Raw genomic sequence first — 20976 nt, 5'->3', positions numbered from 1 at the left:
CCACAGGCAAGTTTCAAAGATCAAATACTAAGTCCTGATGAGGTAGCCTGACACCTAAAGGGTTCAACAATCACTGTCGTCCCAGTTTTCCATTTGTTGCTCCCAAATGAAGGTTTAACAATATTTTTTTATTGTTTTCATGCACAGATGACATCGAGGCAGCAGTAGTATTCCTGCTGACATGGTCTTCAGCAATATTTTAACAGTTCTGGCTGCTGTGCTTTACTTTGACAGTATAAGAAAAGCTAGTCACATTGGCAAAATTGTATCGCTCCGGAGAATAAAACTCTCCATGACTTTCCTTGAGCAGATTTTTCCTCCTAGAAATAAGTCATTTGATGGCTTTAGAAATGAATTCTTTACAGTGATTGCCAGGCCTAAAGTGGTAGGAGTCTCCGCAGTCATTGACATAGCCAAGTATTCCTGGAGAAAGGGCATCCTAATTAACATCGCCCAGATATGCAGTCCTCTCTTCGAACACAAGTTTCTACCAGTTACAACCACTTGGTGAAAACTCGAGGCACAGACTTTAATTTAAACAGCTGCATCCGTGACTGGAAATGGCAGCCCTCTTAACCATCACCTGAAGGAAATTCCTGTGTTGTCCATGAATCAGAATATAGAAATTGGAGCCTTCTAGATGCAATGATGTCAAGAAATTACCTTTTTTGAGGAACAGAAATAGGTCTGTAACATGATCATGCAAATTAATAGGTTTTTGAGAGATTGATTGAGAAGCCTTAGATCCAGCACAGGCGCCTTTATACAGAATTCTTTAATATGAAAAAAAGACTATTCATAGAGGCTGACACTTCCTTTACAGCATCTTTTCTTAGCAACTTGATAATCTTCAAGTTAATTTCCACTAGAGGCAAGTTTTTCTCTTCAAGGATCAGTTGGTGGTTTCTCAAACAATTCAAGACCATGTGCATGTTTGGTGTGAGAAATTTGGTTATTGGATTGGGGGGGGGGGGGGGGGGGGAGGGGGAGAAGAGGGTAGGTGTGAACCCTGCTCAAGCAACAGTCACAATCCGGGTCAGCGTAAACCACAAGTCACTAAATTACCCCATGCTTACCCCTCTGGAAGCTTGGCACAAAAGCAGTAAGGATAAACTTAGAGGCAGTGTGTAAAGTATTTACGTAGCAAATACATTGTACTAAAGTGAAAACAAAAAAAGAAAAATCGCACTAATTTAGAAAAAAAAGATTAACATTTTATAAATTATTTGTAGGCTTTCCTGTTTTAGGTTTAAACCTATACTAACTGATAAAACGCCACCGAAAGGGAAATAGCCATCACCAGTGTAGATATATAAACACTGAAACAGCACCTGTACAACCACAACCTAAATGCCATCAAAAGAAAGGAAACGGAGAGTGAATCATTTTTATTTCTTCCTGAAGGGACCAATACAATGTAACTTTGTTATAAAAGGGTGTAGCAAGAAAGACTGGACTAACATTATTCTGCTTGAGTTTTGTTGTTTAGGTACGTCACTAAATTATGGTTTCTTCCTTTTGGTTTTTTAAGTTTTGTGGTCTTTAGTCCAATGATGCAGGGTTTAGAAGCATATTTTAGGTCTTGTTTAATTATTTTTATAAACTGTAGAGAATTTGGAAATATCAAAATCATGTTTGATATTTTGACTAAGTTTGATTTTTTTCACTGATATTTAAAATGGCTGGTTTCTTAAGAATCTTTCCCAATATGTACCATTGCATTTACACACAGAGAATGGGTAAAACACATTGATACATCAGCTCCCTTTACTAGCGAGTTAGTATTGATTGTAGGTGAATTGCCAAACAACTCAGGCTTTAAACATTCAATGCAAAGTGCGGTGATCGGTATATGTGAAAAGTGTGCGGTCACCAAGCATCTGGGATAGTGCTGAAAATATGACACCAGATGTTTGGAAAGCGTGGAACACTTCGAATGCTGCTTCAAAAAGTTCTTAACAAATTCATCAAAGATTGGAGTAATATTGTTTGCCATGATTCTGCAACGTATATGGAAAAGTTGTTTTATGACCTGTCAAAATAGATACGTAAGCTGAAGGTCTTCCCTGTAAGAGATCCTTTTCACTTTCTAGATGGTATGCTGAAAGCATCTTTTAAATCTGCAGTTAATGAAGAATGCTTTGACTTTTCAGTTTATTCTGGTGCACTGTTTTGTTATGCGTGGGAAAATAAAACACAAATATTTTTAATGTTGTGCTTTGTGTGGCATCAAATTGTGTCATTTTGCTTATGGTTCTCAGTCCTAGAGGCCATGAATGATATATTATGCATGTGACAACTGTTTACAGGCAACAAATGTGAGGATCTTCGGTTGCATATTTATAGTGATGTGAAAAAAAAATCTACTGCATTCTTAGATTTTTACAGGAAAACACAACTGCTTTAGTGGACATACAAAAACTAGAGTCTGAAAACACTCTCGTCTACCAAGTATTCAGCATAATTGGTGTAGATGTGAAACAACTCCTTTAGAGTAGGCTCGGCGACACTTTAAGTGACTTTGGCACTGCAACATGTTCGAGTGCTTGGCACTTGGTAAGCAAAGAAATGTTGAGGAGCAATTCAGGCAATTTTATTTTACAATGTATGAAAAATGCTTTTCAATGATGCATAGAAATGTTCCTACATCAACCATGGCATTTGAAGTCAATGAAGCCTCACTGTGGTACATAAGTTCTAGATCACTTCTGTAAAGGGGAATTTTCTCTGGACTATCAAAAGTACAGCTTCATTTTTGAAAGCTTCAATAACTGAGGGCTTATGCGCCCAGTCCAACACATTTGTTACAGAACCTGTCCTAGAGAATCACTATCTTTAGGTGCACCAGTATTTGCATGGAAAGCTATATCAGTGGCCAGAGTTCGTAAATTGTGTACTGACTGTTTTGTGATTGCCGCCTCAAGTGCCAATGTTGAGAGTGCTTTTTCACAGATAAAAGTTTACAGGGGAAGGAAAGAGTGAGCGTGCATGACCAAAGACTCACTGAAGTATTGCATGGTGTACTACAATAAGTTAGATTTGTAAAAATGTATTTGGATCTCATACACTGTCTATATACAATGCACTATCAGTGCAGAAAGCAAGCAATAATAAATGCAAAATGTTCCATAAACACTGGAAAAACTCAGTTTATTTTTTTTTAATGGCGCGAAAATGTGTAACCACTGATAGCCACAGTTTTTAAGGTATTGAAATCACTTGGTGAGCAAAAGAACGATGGATTTAACCAAGATCTCTTGGAGGGGGGTGAATGTATAATTTATTCAGAAATCTGTCTATCATTTGTTTGCGTAGCATTTTCTAAAACTGGCATTTTCAGAATTATTATTTAAAATCACTTTACCCCTAAGGAGCGGTTTAAAATTACAATTCCCAAGACACCAAACAAGACTTTCCTACCTGCTCCCTATCAAAAGGTAGCACCTATTAAATGTAATAAAGTAACACAATGTTATCCTGTGGGGGAAAAGGCCTTAAAGTAGTGAAAAACAAATGTATGAGTTTTTCGCTACAATGACAGGTAAAACTTAAAACTTACATGTCCAACGTTTTAAATACACTACACCATGTCCTACGGGCTGTTAAGGGCCTACCCTGGTGGTGACGTATGTATTCAAAGTAGGTTTAGGTCTGGCAAATGGTTGTTTGAAACCGCACACAGAGGCTGTAATGAGAGGCCTGGGACATATGTTAAAAACCTACTTAAGTGGGTGGCACAAGGAGTACTGCAGGCTCACTAGTAGCATTTAATTTACAAGTCACTGGTACATGAAGTATCACTTTACTGGGGACTTACAAGTAAACCAGATGTGCCAATTGGGTGTAAGCCAATTTTACCATGCTTATAGCAGAGATCGCAAACACTTTAGCACTGATCAGCAGTGGTAAAGTGTGCAGAGTCCTACAGCAAGTTCAGAAAAGATAGCAGGAGTTAGGCAAAAAGGTTGAGGGAACACTAACCTAAAGCTGACAAGTTCTAACATCTGGCAATATCCAGTCCCCTTCTGCCAGATGTTACATTCTAGGTCTAGGGACTGGTGAAAACCATGGGCCATAGTTTCTTAATTTGGATGAGAAGATACACTTGTAGCTGTAAAGAAGCACCACATAAACAGGCAGCTGATCACCCATCGTGAGGGTGACAGTCAGCAAGCCCTGGTTTTTCAGGCCGCATTGCTAAGCATGCTGGGACTTGTAGTGTAGAAAACCGTGAGAAAATGCCTCAAAATGTAGAATTCAGCATCTGAGGCTTGGGGTGGCGAGAGGGACCCGGAGTGGTACAAGCAATACTCCAAGCCTTTGTTTGTCTCCTTGCTCGCCGGGACATCATGTTTCCAGTTTCTTACTCTTGCTTGACAGCCCAGTGGTTTAAGGGGATTGTAGTCAGAGTTTGCTTGTATTGGCACTGTTGGTCAACAAGGGCTTTCTTAGCTCCACGCGCGAGAGTATATTATGTTTCTTTGCATTCTGGTCTTTATAGTTGTGGTTTTGTCATTTTAGAGAAACCACCGCCTGACCAAGGCACTCCGACAAGTTTGCGAGCTCAGTGCTGTCGACGAGGAGAGGGAGCTATTATATTATTTATACAGTGCTTTATACCACTTTTTTAGAGGTCGAAGTGCAAGACAAGGAGACATACTTCAAGACAAATGTTGATGCGTTGTATTTGCCAGTCGACTTCGAGGCGGAGGGATGCCTTCTTTCAGAGGCAGAAGTATAGAAAAGGAAAAAACCAGCTTTTTTGTTTTTAGCCCAACCCAGTTGTCTTCCATGTGTCTTCAGCGGTGAAGCTGCATGGGCCTGTTAAGGCCTTTAGCACTGTACCGTCGTCCCATTAATGTACGCATTGCCATCTCACTAATACGTAGTTAGCCTTACCGGGGAGGGGGGGAGGGGTGGAGATGGAGGCAACGTTAACATCCGGAAATTACCATTTTAGAGTTCAAGATTAATGCAAGTGATCTGTGTAGTTTAGGCTCTACTCTTGTGATAACACGTGGCCTATTTTGGGGAGGGGACAGTTGTCACCCTAACCGGCACAGAGCAAAATACTATTGTCTGCTCACAGCCTGCGGCTCGACGATGCCTGCCTGTAACTGCAGAGACAAAAACGGCCTCTTGCAACAGGCCCATCACCAAACCACATCTCCAGAAACATTCAAGTCAGCTCAGACTAGCAAACTAGTTTTCTTATTTCTATTTCAGAAGCATAGCTTAGCAGATAGAAAAGAAAAATATATTACAACAAAGCATTTGATAAACAGATGCATTGACTCAAAACTCCATTTGAAGACAACCATTAACAGAAAGCCCCATAAGAGATACTGGTAACAAATCATTCTGAATTAAAACGTATAAATAAAACTAAATGAAAGGTGTAACATGTTTTAATTTAGATAATGGACTATTATTGCAGTTCCACATTTCTGTTGGGTCGTGTTCCTTCTCTTCACTGGCCAATGAAAGCAGGTACAACCATTAGTCTCACAGCATATGGCCTTGACAGTAGGTCTGGTAGAAAATGTTCATTATGCAGGAGTAATTTTGGCAATTTTGTGTTACTGTTTCGATGAAAAGCTACTGAAAATTACACAATTATGCCCGTTCGCATGATTAGGAGTCATCTGGCATAAAAGTCCCACCACAGGAACAACAAATTTAGCAAGCCTATGTGGCACGCTGCTGCTGTTCGTGTTCTGCTGCTTTTAGATCTAATTAGTTAGCGCAAAATGCATCTAGTCCATTTTGGACGCAAGGGTGCATTTTAAGCTAAGAAAATAGCGCAAAAATGCTGAGTTATGCTCCTAGTGCAAATCGGAGCAATTCAGCTGCAATTTCGTGCAATTACACTACAGCAACTTACATGAGTTACGCCCAACCCTACTTGAAAGATCTCACTATCTGATCTTTTTTTGGAGCTGGAGGGGGCTGGTGACGGGGGTTCTATTGTGCAAACTTGTCCCAAAGGTATCAGAGAGCTTTACATGAGCACCAGTTGCAATACATAAGAGCACATTCATTTTTGCTAGACAAAGGAAAATTAAGTGATTTGCCCAGAATCACAGGATGTTGAGCGTTGTTGCAGAGACTCGAACCCGGTTACCCAGATTTAAGGTCGACCGTCCTAGCAGTTAGCCACATCTTCTCCCCATCTTAGGATGACACAAACACCTTCTGAGATTATTACTCTTTAGACTGCTCTCCTTTCCAAACCCCCAAATAACCTCCTCTTAAAGACTGGGCCCCCCAAATAAGGTCCTTCTTATTTTCATCCACGACAGTGCTTGTGCCTTGAGCTTTCAGGTACTCACTGCTAAAGTGTTTAACACAGCAACTACAGAGTACATGATGCAAATACTCTTGAACACTTAAAAGAGGGACATCACAACTAGAAAAAGGTATGGAGGAAAGGGTCCTATTTAACAAAGAAGGTATGCATTAAAGTAGAAAACGCCCAATCGAAATCAAACCATTGGTTTACCTTAAATCTATGACTTACGGGGCATACTAGAATGAAGCACTGATGGAAGGAGTAAAATGAATATCTGGTGGCTCCCTTTAGATTTGCATCGAAATATCTTGCATATGAATAATGTTGCACAACATATTGGCACTACTGAGTGAAGACTTGATTTGTGCCTATATCACATTGTGAGAATCACATTTGGAAATTTGGTCCAGCCTTTTACCAGGCTATTAATAACCAAGGTTGTATTAAGTTTGTAATTAACTGATCATTCTCTTTGTCTCAAATTAGCTAGACAGAGGTAAGCTATGCAGACATGATAATAAATATGCAGAACTGTGCTGCAAGTTATATTATGATTTTGGGAACTTCTCTTCACGGTAAAAGCTGAAGTCACCTACTTATAATTTCCATCTATATTGATCTATCTGAAGTAAACCACTAAAATAATGGTGCATCAAATCAACTCCACGGTGCTGATTTATGCAACATAATCTCAAAAGTGCAATGGAATGAAGAGAACGAGGTCCTATTCCACAGATCTCACATCGGGTTTCTGTGTTAAGAGTGGGTATTAATAGCGCAACCCAATGCAGTAAAAACAGCTCACATTACTCCATCCTGCATTGATAACAATCACCAGTGATAGAATTTCCAGATAGTTCCTTTGTTTGGTGATTCCGGTTTAGGTTTTGAAACCTCTGGCAAGATCATTCAATGGATGACCCTTACTTAATTTTTACTAAATTAACTTTATCATGAGCGGATGTTTAAAAGAAAGTGACTGAGCAATTTTTTAACCTATTAAACTTTCTGGTGCATGGCTTTGCTTCGTATGCTTGGTTACCTTTTTTTCAAGTATTAAAACTCCTGCCCTTCCAAATCTAAACAATGTCCCTTGACTACAGCTTTGTGGGCAATAAAGAATTGATTGACTACAGCTTTGTGGGCAATAAAGAATTGATTTGGAAAGATGTGCTCTTAAGACAGTGGTCTTTAATGCACCAGTTTACACATGTATGTGACTATTTAAAATAAAGGCAACAAGATTCATTAAGTTACAAATTGTCTCTCAAATCGAAGAATATTTTGCACCATTATTCAGTGTGCTTAATTATCTAGTTCAGATTTTTGACACCCTGTAAATCAATAAATAAAAATAGCAATCCACGTCCCAAACTATCAATGAAATGTAAACCAGTTAATTGGCAGGATGAAATTGAGGTTTAGACGGAAACTAGGACAGTAAACATCTTTACATATCCTTTTAGATAGGAATTTCACTTGCACAGTGCAACTCATTTCTCAAAATAAAACACATTTAAAATACCATGTTAACTTTTAGTAGGAATTGTTTACCAGCAATCTCTACATTTTTATTGGCGGATTCTAGATTTACAACAGCCAGCGTTAAGCAGGATGGGCAATCAGTTACCATTTAATATACAAGACTATCCTTCACATTATCGGATTAAAGCATCTCTAATTTTGGCACTTAAAAACTCCTTTGGCTATATGGTAAAGGAGTAGGTCTAGTTAAATCGAAAAGTGAACCACAAATAAATATATATGTTTTCTTCTTAATCTGTTCAATCCTGATTTGTCAATTGATATCAGATACTAGATGATGGAAACCAGAAGAAAATAGATTAACAAAAAGATCTCAGGCTATACAGTTGGCATGGAGCACTACGAAGTATTAAACTGTTGTATACTTACGAATGAAGCCCATGGACACCTCCTTCTACCTGGGCCGACATAGTCCGCTTTTCCAACTTCAACTCCCCGGAGTACATCATGGAGCTGCAAGAAAGAACCAGCAGTGTGAACATGCTTTTTATAGTTGCCAGTCTAACAACTTTACCTTCAGTCCAGTCATCCATACATCATCACCACAAAAACATGCACACAATGTAAACCAGACACAAAATTCCCTAAATCCATGCATCGTACAACTTTTCCACAAATGTACAGTTAACATAAAAACATTGTGATACAGTACTCTAGAATTCTAGCACACATACCAAAATAGTAATCACATGCGGCTTGGGCACGGCAAAATTTGCCTGAATTTTCAAGTCCCTCTGTCATGAATGTGTCATGGCACACAGTCATGTACAATGACCTTTAACCCCTTGCATGCGGTGCATATTTCGCGTTGTGCCGGCGATTTGAATAGTAGTCGGGATTCGGACGGCCCCTGGCCATTCTCCGCACACGCCCACCATGACGCATGAAGTCCGGGGGCCGTCATGAGCATGCAAGGGGTTAAAAGAGCTGGAGACATACTGAAAAACACAAACAGATGGATACTGTTGCGGTTCATTTGCAGATGCTGTATGGGAGAGCTTTGTATTTTTAGGATCTTTCTAAATTGACGAGCTTGGGAACGAAGTTCCACAAAGTGAAGCCTCATACGGATAACCAACGTCTCACTGAGGATTGCTCTGCCAGTTATTTATTTATTTTTTAAAAGATTTTTATATAGCGCAAACTCGACCCGATGATATCATGTACTGGAATGCTTTACATGAGCACCTGTTGCTTCACAGACGGACACATTAATTTTTTCAAGGCATGGGGAGATTAAGTGATATATCCACAGGTTCCCCAGCTTCGAGGGCGACCGCACTAGCGGTAAGGCCACATCCTCTACCCCAACCCAGACCTTGGTTAGCTAAGTCGAGTGTCAGCTGGAGAAAGTGTGTGAGAGAGACCCTTCAAGTATGAGAATGAGCTTTGTGGCAAAAGGAGGCATATGGTGGTTTAGTGAACACATGTTGTACACTGCTATGTTTAGTCTGAGGTCTGTGGAAAAGTTCATTGTTTGGCAGCTCTTTCAAAGATCATTGCTGCACTTGAATTAGGGTATACAATGGGAACCAGTGGTTGTTGTATTTTAGCTAGTTGATTACCATTTTCCACTGCATTGTGAAAGGTCCCAGGGTTTGACAATAGCCATTTCTGTCCAAAAAACACATGGCGTGCAACACACTTCCTTCAGATGTGGGAAAGTAGCTGCTGTTCTTCTGTAGGAATCTCTGAATGGAAAATTGTGTCAGTTCTCTTCGTAGCAGCCTGCATCTTGAATTTGTAAGAGGTCCACACATTAAACAGTTGCCTCAGACAGCACTGTCATTTTTTAAAAATCCCTGCAAATGTACAATCCTATTCTCTAACAGATTCACAGAGAGGAAGGCTAGTTTTATATGAATCTATAAAAGATAACAATGCTGAAGAACTCTGATGATGAAAAGTAACTCTCTACCACAGCATTGGGCCCGTCAGAGATGCAGACTTTGAAATAGAGCAGCAAGCTGCACTGATCAAAGAAAGGGTGAAGCTTGGGCATCATTTTTACTACAATAAATTCCTCAGCACCACCTGTACCACATCTATTTCTGCTCAGGTAGTGGTTACAATGCAACTGTGTTACAACACATTCATGAATACGCCCTGCGCTACTCGTGCAAAATTGTTATTTCTGTAGTTAGAAGTTATTCTGTCAGACAGTGCTGCTTTGGTTTTGTTTCAACTTTATATAGATAACTGAGGGACAGTGGATTATGTGGTGTGCTTAGAATAATAATGTCAGTCTATTCGGTGCAGTTAGATTCTTTAAGAAAACCTTTAGCTCAGTCCTGTGAACATGTGGCACAGGCTCAAAAGGAACAAGTCTTAGCTCATCGGTTTTGAACAAGCAGTTTACAATGGCAACTAAAACACTCTTAAACAGACCACAATGGATTGGTAGCTAGTCACAGGGATCACTGAGGTCCAGAGGGACTGTTACCTGTTAGGCACAACAGTCTTAGGGTCCACAATGTATCTTGATTCTTGAACGTAATCCAGAAAAGAAGTGGGCTGAATGTTGGTTGATGCAGAGCATACAAGATGCTGAAGATGTGTGACCCTTCGGTTCACGAACATCAGGGTGTGTTCCCAGCCTTGGGACTCAATCTTCCACGAGGTGCCAGTAGAGTCCAGAGAAGGTCCAGTTGCAACTGGTCAACCGACCTCCTGGTTGCAGTGGTTACTTGTAGACAAGTAAATCTAAACTTGCAGGAGGAACAGAGTACACTTTGACTTTTGTCATGGGTCCAACACCTAGGGGTGTAGGAAACTGGAATTTTGTTGCAGTTGCCCCCCACTGTTTGCCCCAGTTGTGGCTTCAAGATGCTGGTTTATGACTGACAGTGCACTGAGGCTTGCTGACCAGACCTAATGCCAGTGCTTTCCGCAAAAAAAAAATGGCATTTACTTTAGCACACTTGCAAATCCCTATTAAATGGTACCCCTAGTGCCTAAGGCATGGGTACTAAAGAGGGTCCCTAAGAGCTGCAGCATGTCTTATACCACACTTAGGGACCCCAACACAAATTGCATGCAAGCTGCCATTGTCGACTGTGTGACATGATGCAAACCATGAATTAGAACACAACTTCACACACACTCCCTGTGCCTGTAATATATGCAAGTCACCCCAGTAGGTATGGTAGCCCTAAGGCAGGGTGCAATATATGCTTAAGCAGATATGCCGCTGGGCTCTCTAGTTCCATTACTAGATGATACAAGTGAACAGTGAAGCCATGTTGAGCATATGCACTGGGCACTGTCATTAAGAGTTCCCCCGCTACATGATGGCGGCAATGAAAACTATGCTGTTTGGTATCAAACACCTTTTCTAAATAAACCTGTACAGATGATAGCGATAGATTTACTTTAACATGAACCCAGAGGTCATCTTAGAGGTGCCCTCTGAAAAACCTACCAGTCTCTGGTGTGCTGGCTGACTGGTATCGATCAGCCTGCCACCACAGACAAATCTGACACCCCTAGAGGTGAGAGCCCATGTGAACAGAGGTCAGAAAAAATGCCTGCTTTGGCAGGAGGTATTTACACGTCCTCCAGCAGGATGGATAGTGAATCTGCATACCAAGGCCAGAGGCTTCAAAGCCACCATATTATGCGACCACAGCTTCCCCCAGACAAGAGAGATGCCACCTCTTGCTCTGAGGCCCATTTGGCAACATGACAGGCGGGAAAATTAGCTAGGCCGGAAGGTGTGTTCTTTTTCAGGCTAGTTACACCTCTATGGTGGGCTGCCTGAAGTGAACACAGAAAGAAGGATTCCACAGTCTTGTTTTTGGTGAAATTAGGTACTCTGCGACAAAGTTATGCCCACTCCCAAAGGAACTGTCATATATATATATGGGGGTATAGTGACCCCCAAGGGAAAGAAGCCCATTGGGAACTACCGTTCACTCCCCTTAATGCCCCTGAATGGAGTATTTAGGGGTTTGCCGGACACCAGGAAAATAGATCAAATTAAGACTACTGGGAACCGAGGAAGACAAAGAACCCACGGCGCGAGAACAGAAGACTTGTATCAAAGATTGGCGACAAACCCAGCCAGGCTGCTTGCTCTTGGCAAAAGCTGACTTCAGAAAGAGCTGTACACCTTCCCCAAACCGATGGAGGACTGTCCAGTACCTCAACAACCGGGAAAGATCTCCCTTGAAGTGGAGAAGCCACTTCCCTGCAGTCTGCAGGCACCCATGGCAATGACCAGTTTACCAACCTGCTGACCACCAGGTCCTTCAACGCTCAGGAGCTGGTCACCATGCTCCAGGAGGTTAGATTCATCTCCTTCCCAAGTTTGGAAATGCCAGGACCCCTGCACCAATACAGGTCTCCAACACCGCAAAGACCGACCAGCCACCAAGGGACGTCAGCATCGCAGAAGCCAGCACCGACAGTGGCCCAGCTGTCATGTTTGGCTAAAACCGCAAGTGCCTATGATGCATGGGAACAGACAACCAAAACCCTCTGCACTGAGCACCCCGGCCCAGGTCCATGTCCATGAACAACCGTTGAGACCCTCTGTTCCTAAGATCCTCACAAACTGAGTCCCCCTTTGGGAGCTCCTGTATTTGTGCCAAAGCCCCCCTCGGCAGCCTGTTTCTAGGTGCCCTTATCCTTGTCAACAGTGTAGCAAGAAAGGCTATCTCTGTGCCCAGAGACTCCAGGGCAGGTAATCTCAAATTGCTGGTGGTTCCTGGGACCTTGACACCCCCCGCCCCCTAACACCTTAAGTCTTAAAGGGAACCTCCAGAATAAGATTGAAAATACCTGCATATAGTACATGCTTATTTTTTTCATAGGAAATCATTACAGCGTAAAAGCACATTTGTGCAACATTTTTGCCTAACTGTAAGAATTGATAACTTGAACAGTACTTACCCAACTACAATGTTCTTGGTGTTAAAACTCCAAGCCTGTTTATCTCAAGTAACACTGGGCGGTGAACTACGCTCCGCAATCCCTGCTTCACGGACAGGAGTGTTTTTCCCCTCGCTCGCGATAGTCAACGTCAAGTTAGCGACCGCGAGTGAGGAAAACCAACCTACCGGCGAAATATTCCCTTGTTGTGATCGTCAACATCAAGTTGGCTAGCACGGGCGTGGAAAATAAATATCTGGCGAGATTTCTCAATGCGGGGTGGTCCGGTTTCTCATTGCGAGTGGTCGCGTATGCTTGCAATGAGAACCTGCTTGTTCATGTTGAGAAAGCTGCCGCTCCAGTAAAAATCTACTCGAGCGGCAGAAAAGGGAAAGAAGGGACCGCTTGCGCTGTGCAAGGTGCAGTTTGCGATGATTGCACAGTGCAGAGAAGCATCCGCACTGTGCTATCACCGCGAACTGCATTTTTCTATGCAACTCCGCCGCTGGCAGAGCTCCGTGTAGCGTGGCAGAGTTTTTTTGCTACTTCGCAGAGTTCCGTATAGCGCAACTCCGCACAGGCTTAATCTCAAGTCACTTTTTTGTAATAGAGCAGACTCTGCTTTTATGGCTGACCTAGATTTTTATATTGCTTCAATTTTAGGGTTCTTAACTCCACCTACAAACAATAGTTTTTCACCTCATGATTCAAGTTTCAACATGCATATTAGTTGTTTCTTCTTACGCTTACTACTAAACATGTTTACTGTAAATCATCTAGTAGTAATAGCTGCTTCTATAGTTGTACAAAAATGTAATACTGAGGTTTCTTCTATGTCACTTGGTACCATTTATTTCCATTTGTTCTGTTAATAGTGTGAGGTTAGGGTTATCTGAACTCTTGGGAACACTAGGCTATTCACATTGCTAACTACTATTATATACAGTAGATTGCTCTGTTGTTGCAATACAGCTACAACTTGCTTGTCTAGGTTGCTTTGTTCACCTTAAGTATAGCTATGTTGCTCAGTTGAATGAGTTATCACAATGCAGGTTGAGCGAGTTACTTACCTTCAGTAACGATGTATCTGGTAGAGACAGTCTAGCTGCAGATTCCTTAACTTAGAATATCCCCAAGCGAAGACTGGATCCGGAAAACTTTCCGCAGCAGCACCTCTGCGGGCCGGGAACGGCGCTACATAGCTCCGCCCAGACTTCATCCACGGCCGTGATGTCAGCAGAGCCATATATGCCCCCACCCGCTGACTTCAGTTTTCGTCGGAGAAACTTTTCCGCGCTGCAACGCAGTCACCACCAAAAAACTGTTAGAATATGGGAACAGTGTGCGAAAATGATGAAAGGAAATGGAATGGTGAAAAACAGCAACATAGAGGAAAGTGCCAGGCAGGATAGGTTACTTACCTGTAATCCTAGTTCTCTTCCAGGGGTATCCTCATCAAAGTCATAAGCATGAATATTCCCGCCCATGTGCGGAACCCCGGAAACAATATAAAAATATATATATGTAAAAAACACATATCTCGCTCCACATATATGTATGTGCATATATCATTTTTCCCACACCAATGCAGATCCAAAACGGAGGCTAAAACAATGTAAACACATATACATGTACTGCAATTAGTAAGGAAACAAAAAACACATTAGGTCAAATAACCCTTGAACTTTGTGTTTTAATGAGTCAAACCACTCATAAATCCTGAAAATTGCTTAGAAATAGACATTGTTAGCCCCAGGCTGCATTGTAAAACAATAGCATAGAAAATGAAACCATTTTCAACAAAAACTGGCACCGTGCCTTTAAGGCAGCCATGACCCCAGGCTTCCCATCATGCCTCAGGGGTGACAGTTAGGTCAGTTGTTCTTTGCATAACCCTGAAGGCAGGGCTCAACCACAAGATTGTAATAGTACCGAATCTCATTTACCTGGGGAGGCGGGTGGGTTGCTTATGACTTTGATGAGGATACCCCTGGAAGAGAACTAGGATTACAGGTAAGTAACTTATCCTTCTCTTCCAGGGGATCCTCATCAATAGTCATAAGCACTGAATAGAATAGCAAGCCCATCAACCACCTGCAGGTAAATGAGAAGTATGTGACCCAACCATATCATAACAGCCAATAACTCAGCTGCTAAACAGATTCCTCAGGGAGGCCTGGCCTACCAGGGTATCTGCTCTCGTGTCCGAATCTAGACAGTAATGTCTGGTAAATGTATGGGCAGACCTCCAGGTCGCCGCTTTACAAATCTCAGACATTGGAACATTCTGTAGATAAGCTGCCGTGGCAGCCCTACCTCTAGTAGAATGCGCTCTAGGGGTAAAGCCCAGAGGTTTTTGCGCCAATTGGTAAGCAAGCTTGATACATGAGACGATCCATCTGGAAATGGAACGTTTTGATGCCGCATGACCATTTCTGATCAATCCATAGTTAATAAACAACTGATCAGAATGTTGAATCGACTTGGACCTGTCCAAATAGAACTTTAAAACCCTTTTCAGGTCCAAAGAGTGCAAAGCCCTCTCAGCTGGAGTAGAGGGATTGGGAATGAAAGTGGGCAGAGAGGTCGACTGATTGACATGAAAATCCAACACCACTTTCGGCAGGAAAGAAGGGTGCGTTCTCAGCACCACTCTATTCAAATGAAACACAGTATATGGTTCCTTGGTACAGAGTGCCTGAATCTCGCTCACCCTGCGGGCTGACGTAATCGCTACCAAAAAAGCCGCTTTACAGGAAATATGCTGTAAAGTAGCTTTATGAATGGGCTCAAAAGGAGGGCCCATCAACTTTGATAGTACTAGGTTCAGCTCCCAGGGAGGAGAAGGAGGACGTACAGGAGGGTACACCTTTTTCAGACCCTGCAGAAAATCTTTTGCTGCTGGCAACTGTAAGAAAGAGGTTTGTGAAGGTGATCGCCTATAAGCAGTTATAGCGGCTAAATGCACCTTAATAGAGTTCAACTTCAACCCTGCTTTAGCCAGGTACAACAAGAATGGAAGAATCGCTTCTTCCTGACTCTTCACTGGATTGTGACCATTCTGCATGCACCACATATAGAACCTCTTCCACTTGCATGGTAAGAATGTCTTGTGGAAGGACGTCGTGCTTCTCTCAGAATGGACATGCAGTCCTGTGGCAGCCCTAGATGGCCGTACTGAATGACTTCAGGAGCCATGCTGCCAAGTTCAGTGACGGAAGGTTGGGATGGTGAATCCTCCCGTTCATCTTCGATAATAGGTCCGGCCTACATGGAAGCCTCTTGTGAGGAGACTGACAGGTGAAGTAGTTCCGTGTACCACCATTGCCTCGGCCAGTCGGGGGCAATCAGGATCATTGTTGTGCATGAGTGACTCAGCTTGCTCACCACCTTCGGGATCAGAGGAAGGGGTGGAAAAGCGTACACAAATTCCCCTGACCAGTCGATCAAAAGAGCATTCCCTCTCGTTCCTGGTCGGTAGAACCTTGAGGCGAAGCTTGGGCATTTGCTGTTTACGTCGTCCGCGAAGAGATCTATGGAAGGACGACCCCAAGACTGGAAAATGTCTTCTAGCACTTCGTCGTTGAGAACCCAGTCCTCTCTGTCCTCGAAGTGCCGACTTAGTGCGTCCGCCCTCACGTTCTGCTCTCCTGGGAGATGAACTGCTTGAACAGACAACTTGCGAGCCAGAAGCCAATGCCAGATGCGCAGAGCTTCCAGTGATAGAGTCCCTGAGCATGTTCCTCCCTGCTTGTTCAAATAGTACATCGTGGTGGTGTTGTCCGTTTGTACTAGAATCATTTTCTCCTGAAGCGAGGGAAGGAACGCTTTGAGAGCCAGGTGGACTGCTCTCAATTCCAGCAAGTTGATGTGGTAGGTGCTTTCTTTGGACGACCACAGACCTTGCACTTGGAGAGGCCCTATGTGCGCCCCCCAGCCTTGTAAAGACGTGTCTGTGATGATCGTTTGTGCAGGAGGGGGTTGATGGAAGAGAACTCCCACCTGCATGTTTTGCTTCTTTGTCCACCAAAGGATGGAAGATTGAGCCACCTCCGACAAAGTTATCTGATCGTCCCAGCGATCTGATTGTTGGTCCCATTTGTCCTCCAGATCCTGCTGAAGAGGACGCATCCGAAGTCTGGCGTTCGGTACTAAGAAGATGCATGAAGCCATCGACCCTAAGAGGGAGGCTATCTTTCGCACTTTGAGTCCTGCTGCGAAGAATTTGCTGACACTTGAGTGTTATCGAAAACTGTCTCTCCTCCGAAGGAAACACTTTTCCTACCTCGGAGTCTAGCAGAGCTCCTAGGAAGTGAATCTTCTGAGTGGGTTGGGAGACAGACTTGCTGTAGTTGACATGCAGGCCTAGACGCTGACAGAGTTCTACGCATGTCTGGAATTGATTCCTTACGTTGACCGGAGAAGGACCTTTCAACAGCCAATCGTCTAAGTATGGGTATACGAAGACCCCCCTGCGCTGTAGAGCTGCCGCCACCACTGCGACACACTTAGTGAACACCCTGGGGGCCGACTTCAACCCAAACGGCAGAACTTTGAACTGGTAGTAGGAGGTCCCCACCCGGAATCGAAGGAATCTCCTGTGATCGGGCCGTATCGGGACATGAAAGTACGCATCTTGAAGGTCCATCGAACACATCCAATCCCCCTTCCCGAGATGTGGATATATTTGGTGAAGCGCCAACATGCAAAACTTTTCTTTTCTGACATGTAGATTGAGTGTTCTCAAGTCCAGAATGGGCCTGTATTCCGCCTTTTGGCCCTTTTTTCTGACCAGAAAATACCTCGAATATACTCCCTTCCCCCTTTGAGCCACCGGCACCCTCTCGATGGCTGATTTTTCGAGGAGTGTCGCTACTTCTTTCTTTAACATTTGTAGCTGATGACTTGACGTTGACTTCGGAGGAACGGATGGAGGTAGACGATGGAAACGAAGACAGTACCCATTCTGCAGCGTAGACAACACCCATTGGTCTTTTGTAATGGCCTGCCACTCTGTCCTGTGATGCGCAATGCTTCCCCCCACTGGAGTGGACAACGGCGCTGGGGGAAGTGAAGATTCATTGCTTCTGCTGAGGCTTATTGAAGCTGTTGCCTTGGCGCTGATTTCCGTTTCCTTTGGAATTGCGCTTTCCTTTATATTGTGACTTTTGTTGGCCTTGCTGGTTCTCGCCCTTCTGCCAGTGAGGGGTTTGAACCCTCTGCTTCGAGGAGCCCTTGTTGTCCGAACGGAATTTCTTTCGGAATTATTTTTTCTTTTCAAGCCCCACTGCTTTAAGGGTGTCTAAATCAGTCTTCATCCTTTGCATCTCCTCATCGGCTCTGGCCCCAAAGAGAGATGTACCTGAGAAGGGAAGATTTAGTATTCTGGCCTGAGCCTCGGGTTTCAATGCTGTACGGCGCAACCACGAGGATCTCCTCGCTGTGATACCATGCACATAACCATGCGCAGCCAGCGTTGCTCCATCTGCAGCCGCCCTTATAATCTGATTGGAGACTTGACTGCCCTCCACCAGAATCTCCTCGAAGTCCTTTCTGTCTTCCTGAGGAAGTTTTGCAGAAAACCTCTGAAGCGAGTCCCACAGAGATCTATCATATCTGCCCAGCAGAGCTTCTGCGTTGGAAACTTTTAGGAAAGAAGCTGAGGTGTTACATACTCTTCTCCCCCATGAGTCTTGTAGCTTGCTGTACTTATCCGGCGGTACCGTGGATGAGGAGGCCACCGCATTGGATTTTTTAGCCGCCGCAATGATGACCAAATCTGGCGGTGGATCGGACTTGAGGAACAGAAGATCCTCTTCAGGAGGACGATACTTTTTGAGAATCTTTGCTGGGACTGACTTTACTGTAGCCGGAGTCAGGAAAACTTCATTCACCGGGTCCATGATACAATGGACCAACGGCAATAAGGGTTTGGGTGCGGTTCTGTGCTGTAGGGTTTCAAAGATGATCGTTGTCTTGATCTGCGGAGCTGTCATAGGAACTCCTAACTTCAGGGCCCCCTGCCCAGGATGTCTTAGAACGAGAAAATATCCTCTGTTGGAGATATTCTCGAGCGTGGACTGTTTGTTAGGGTCGGAGAGTAATTCCTATGCGATCGGGTCCTCGATGAACTCGAAGAAATATTAGTCCGCCTGGACCTAGATCTTCTCCTACTTGAGCCCGTTCTAGAATGAGATCGCTCCCTGTGACTCGATCTTCTTCTACTTGAGTGTCCTCTAGAACGAGACCGTTCCTTGCGGCGGGAGGTCTGATCTCGATACGCCCTCAACCGATCCGCCGTCTCCTTGTCCTTGGCCCAGTGGTGAATAGGTCTATACCACCTAGGGGAAAGACGAACAGGAGGAGATTTTTGGGCGCGCTCCTGCACTGGCGAACGTGAACGTGGAGGAGGCTGATCCGTTCGATCTTGCTGCGACCTTGCAGGGGACTTTGACCTGTCCCTATCCGAATGACTGTTTTCCTCATCAGAGGATCTGCCACTTCGAGATGCTGAGGAGGACGAGGACAGGCTCACTACAGATCGTCTAGAGGAAGACCTCGACCGACCTCCCTCTTCTGAAACCCTCCTTTTGGCAGGTGGATCCTGTAATGGTGATTTCTCCACCTCCGCGGCCGATGCGGATCCTGGGGAACCCAGCTGAGACCTTATGACTGGAGTCTGGTCCAAAGGTTCACTCCCTATCTCATGCACCACCTGCCTCACAGGTGCTCTCTCCTGTGATCTTGAAGGAGATATATTCACTGGCTGCGAGACTCTTCGCTCTCTGGATCTCCGTTGATCCGTCGACGGTGGCTGCTTCGACGACGAGCGCAGAGCAGATAGACGCTCCTTCGGCGTCGACCGTGACCTCCTTGACGCCGACCTAGAGTGTCGATGACTGTCCTTCGACAGAGCGTCTCGCCGATGAAGGATGCCTGCTCGACGATGACGGAGGCTGCTTAGACGAGCATCGGCGGCGGGTGCCTCAACGTTGATTGTGAATGCGACGGAGGCTGCCTCGGCGTCGAACGCCATTGAGAGGGTGTCGACGTGGGCTGCTTCGACGTCGATCGACGATGTGTCGGCAGAGGCTCCCTCGACGCCGAACTTCTACGACCAGTCGTCGACGGAGGATGTCTCGACGCTGTACGCAGATGGCCAGGAGTCGACTGAGAATGCCTCGACGTCACAGCAGGACGATGCTGCTTCGACATCGGTTGGCTCGCCGTCGAGCTCTTCTGCTTAGACGGTGACCTATCCCTCGATGCGGGCTGTAGTGGAGGTACCTTGGATGTTGTCGCTGAAGACGTCTTCTTCGTCTTCGTCGACTGCTTCTTCGACGATGATCTAGACGCCGAAGGTGAACAAGTCGGGGCTTCTTTCGACGTCGACCGCGCCCTCAGTACCAACAGTTATGATGAAGCAGAAGTGGGCAGAACAATGTCTAGCCTAGTAAGGCAGACCAGCCCTTCATCCGGGAGGAGCAACAGTCCCCCGCAAGATAGAGGAGACGGAGCTAGACACGACAGTCGGAAACAGTCAGGACCAATGCAATGGTCCAAGGACTCAAGAAGAGAGTATCCTAAAGAGAACACTCCCCTCGAGAGTGGTACAGCAGGAATCCAAGCAAAAGTGTGTAAAAACACCTGTGCGGAAAGAAACAGGGAAAATGTGGAAAAACTCCTGTTGGAAAAGTGCCCCGAAAACAAGGGCAGAAGGCAAGGTACAGTAGATAGGGACAGGGCGAAACCATCACCTGGAAAGACGAGCCCAGTGAGGGCTGAAGTACAATATTTTGTTGACCTCAGCCCTTAAAGGGGAGGGGAGAACCAGCACCACAGTAGTGGAAGAATCAACACAAACACCCTATGGTAGCAATCATACCAGGGAGCATTCCCAGGTGCATCAAAACTAAGAAGCGTACCATATAACGGTTGTATCGTGGAGCAAAAAGAGGATAGGGTGCAAGAACTGCGCCTAAACTGAACAGAATAAGGCCCTAAGATAGTGACTGGCAAAAGAAGAGCAGCCATCAAGGGCAAGAGGATTACAGCAATGCTGAAAAACGCCCCTGTGAATACAGGCGAGGCAGAAGCCCTACGGTATGGAACCCATACCGAAGCAGTGAAGGATTACCAGAACCAACTGCACCGAAGGTGCAATGGAGTGATGCAGAACAGTATAAAAAAAAGAAGCCCACAGCAAGATTGTGGTGAAAAACTCCACAGGAGCCTACCAAGGCAGTCACCGAATAGCCTATAAATCC

General features: G+C 44.4%; 1 protein-coding gene across 4 annotated transcripts in view; it reads right to left on the bottom strand.

Moving 5' to 3' along the window:
• Nucleotides 1-20976, bottom strand: part of LOC147668830 (inosine-5'-monophosphate dehydrogenase 1-like) — a 200414-nt gene that overhangs the window by 13646 nt on the left and 165792 nt on the right. For 3 of the 4 annotated variants that reach the window (XM_086948421.1, XM_086948422.1, XM_086948423.1), the window contains one exon: nt 8207-8290. In XM_086948421.1, the coding sequence (XP_086804547.1) occupies nt 8207-8290 (84 nt within the window). Of the gene's footprint in view, nt 1-8202; nt 8291-20976 lie in introns of those variants that run through there. The other variant, XM_086948420.1, reaches the window with a different exon arrangement.

This window comes from Lissotriton vulgaris, unplaced genomic scaffold, assembly GCF_964263255.1.
Source record: "Lissotriton vulgaris unplaced genomic scaffold, aLisVul1.2 SCAFFOLD_2183, whole genome shotgun sequence".
NCBI classification, from domain to species: domain Eukaryota; kingdom Metazoa; phylum Chordata; class Amphibia; order Caudata; family Salamandridae; genus Lissotriton; species Lissotriton vulgaris.
This window is presented reverse-complemented; position numbering and strand designations above follow the sequence as displayed.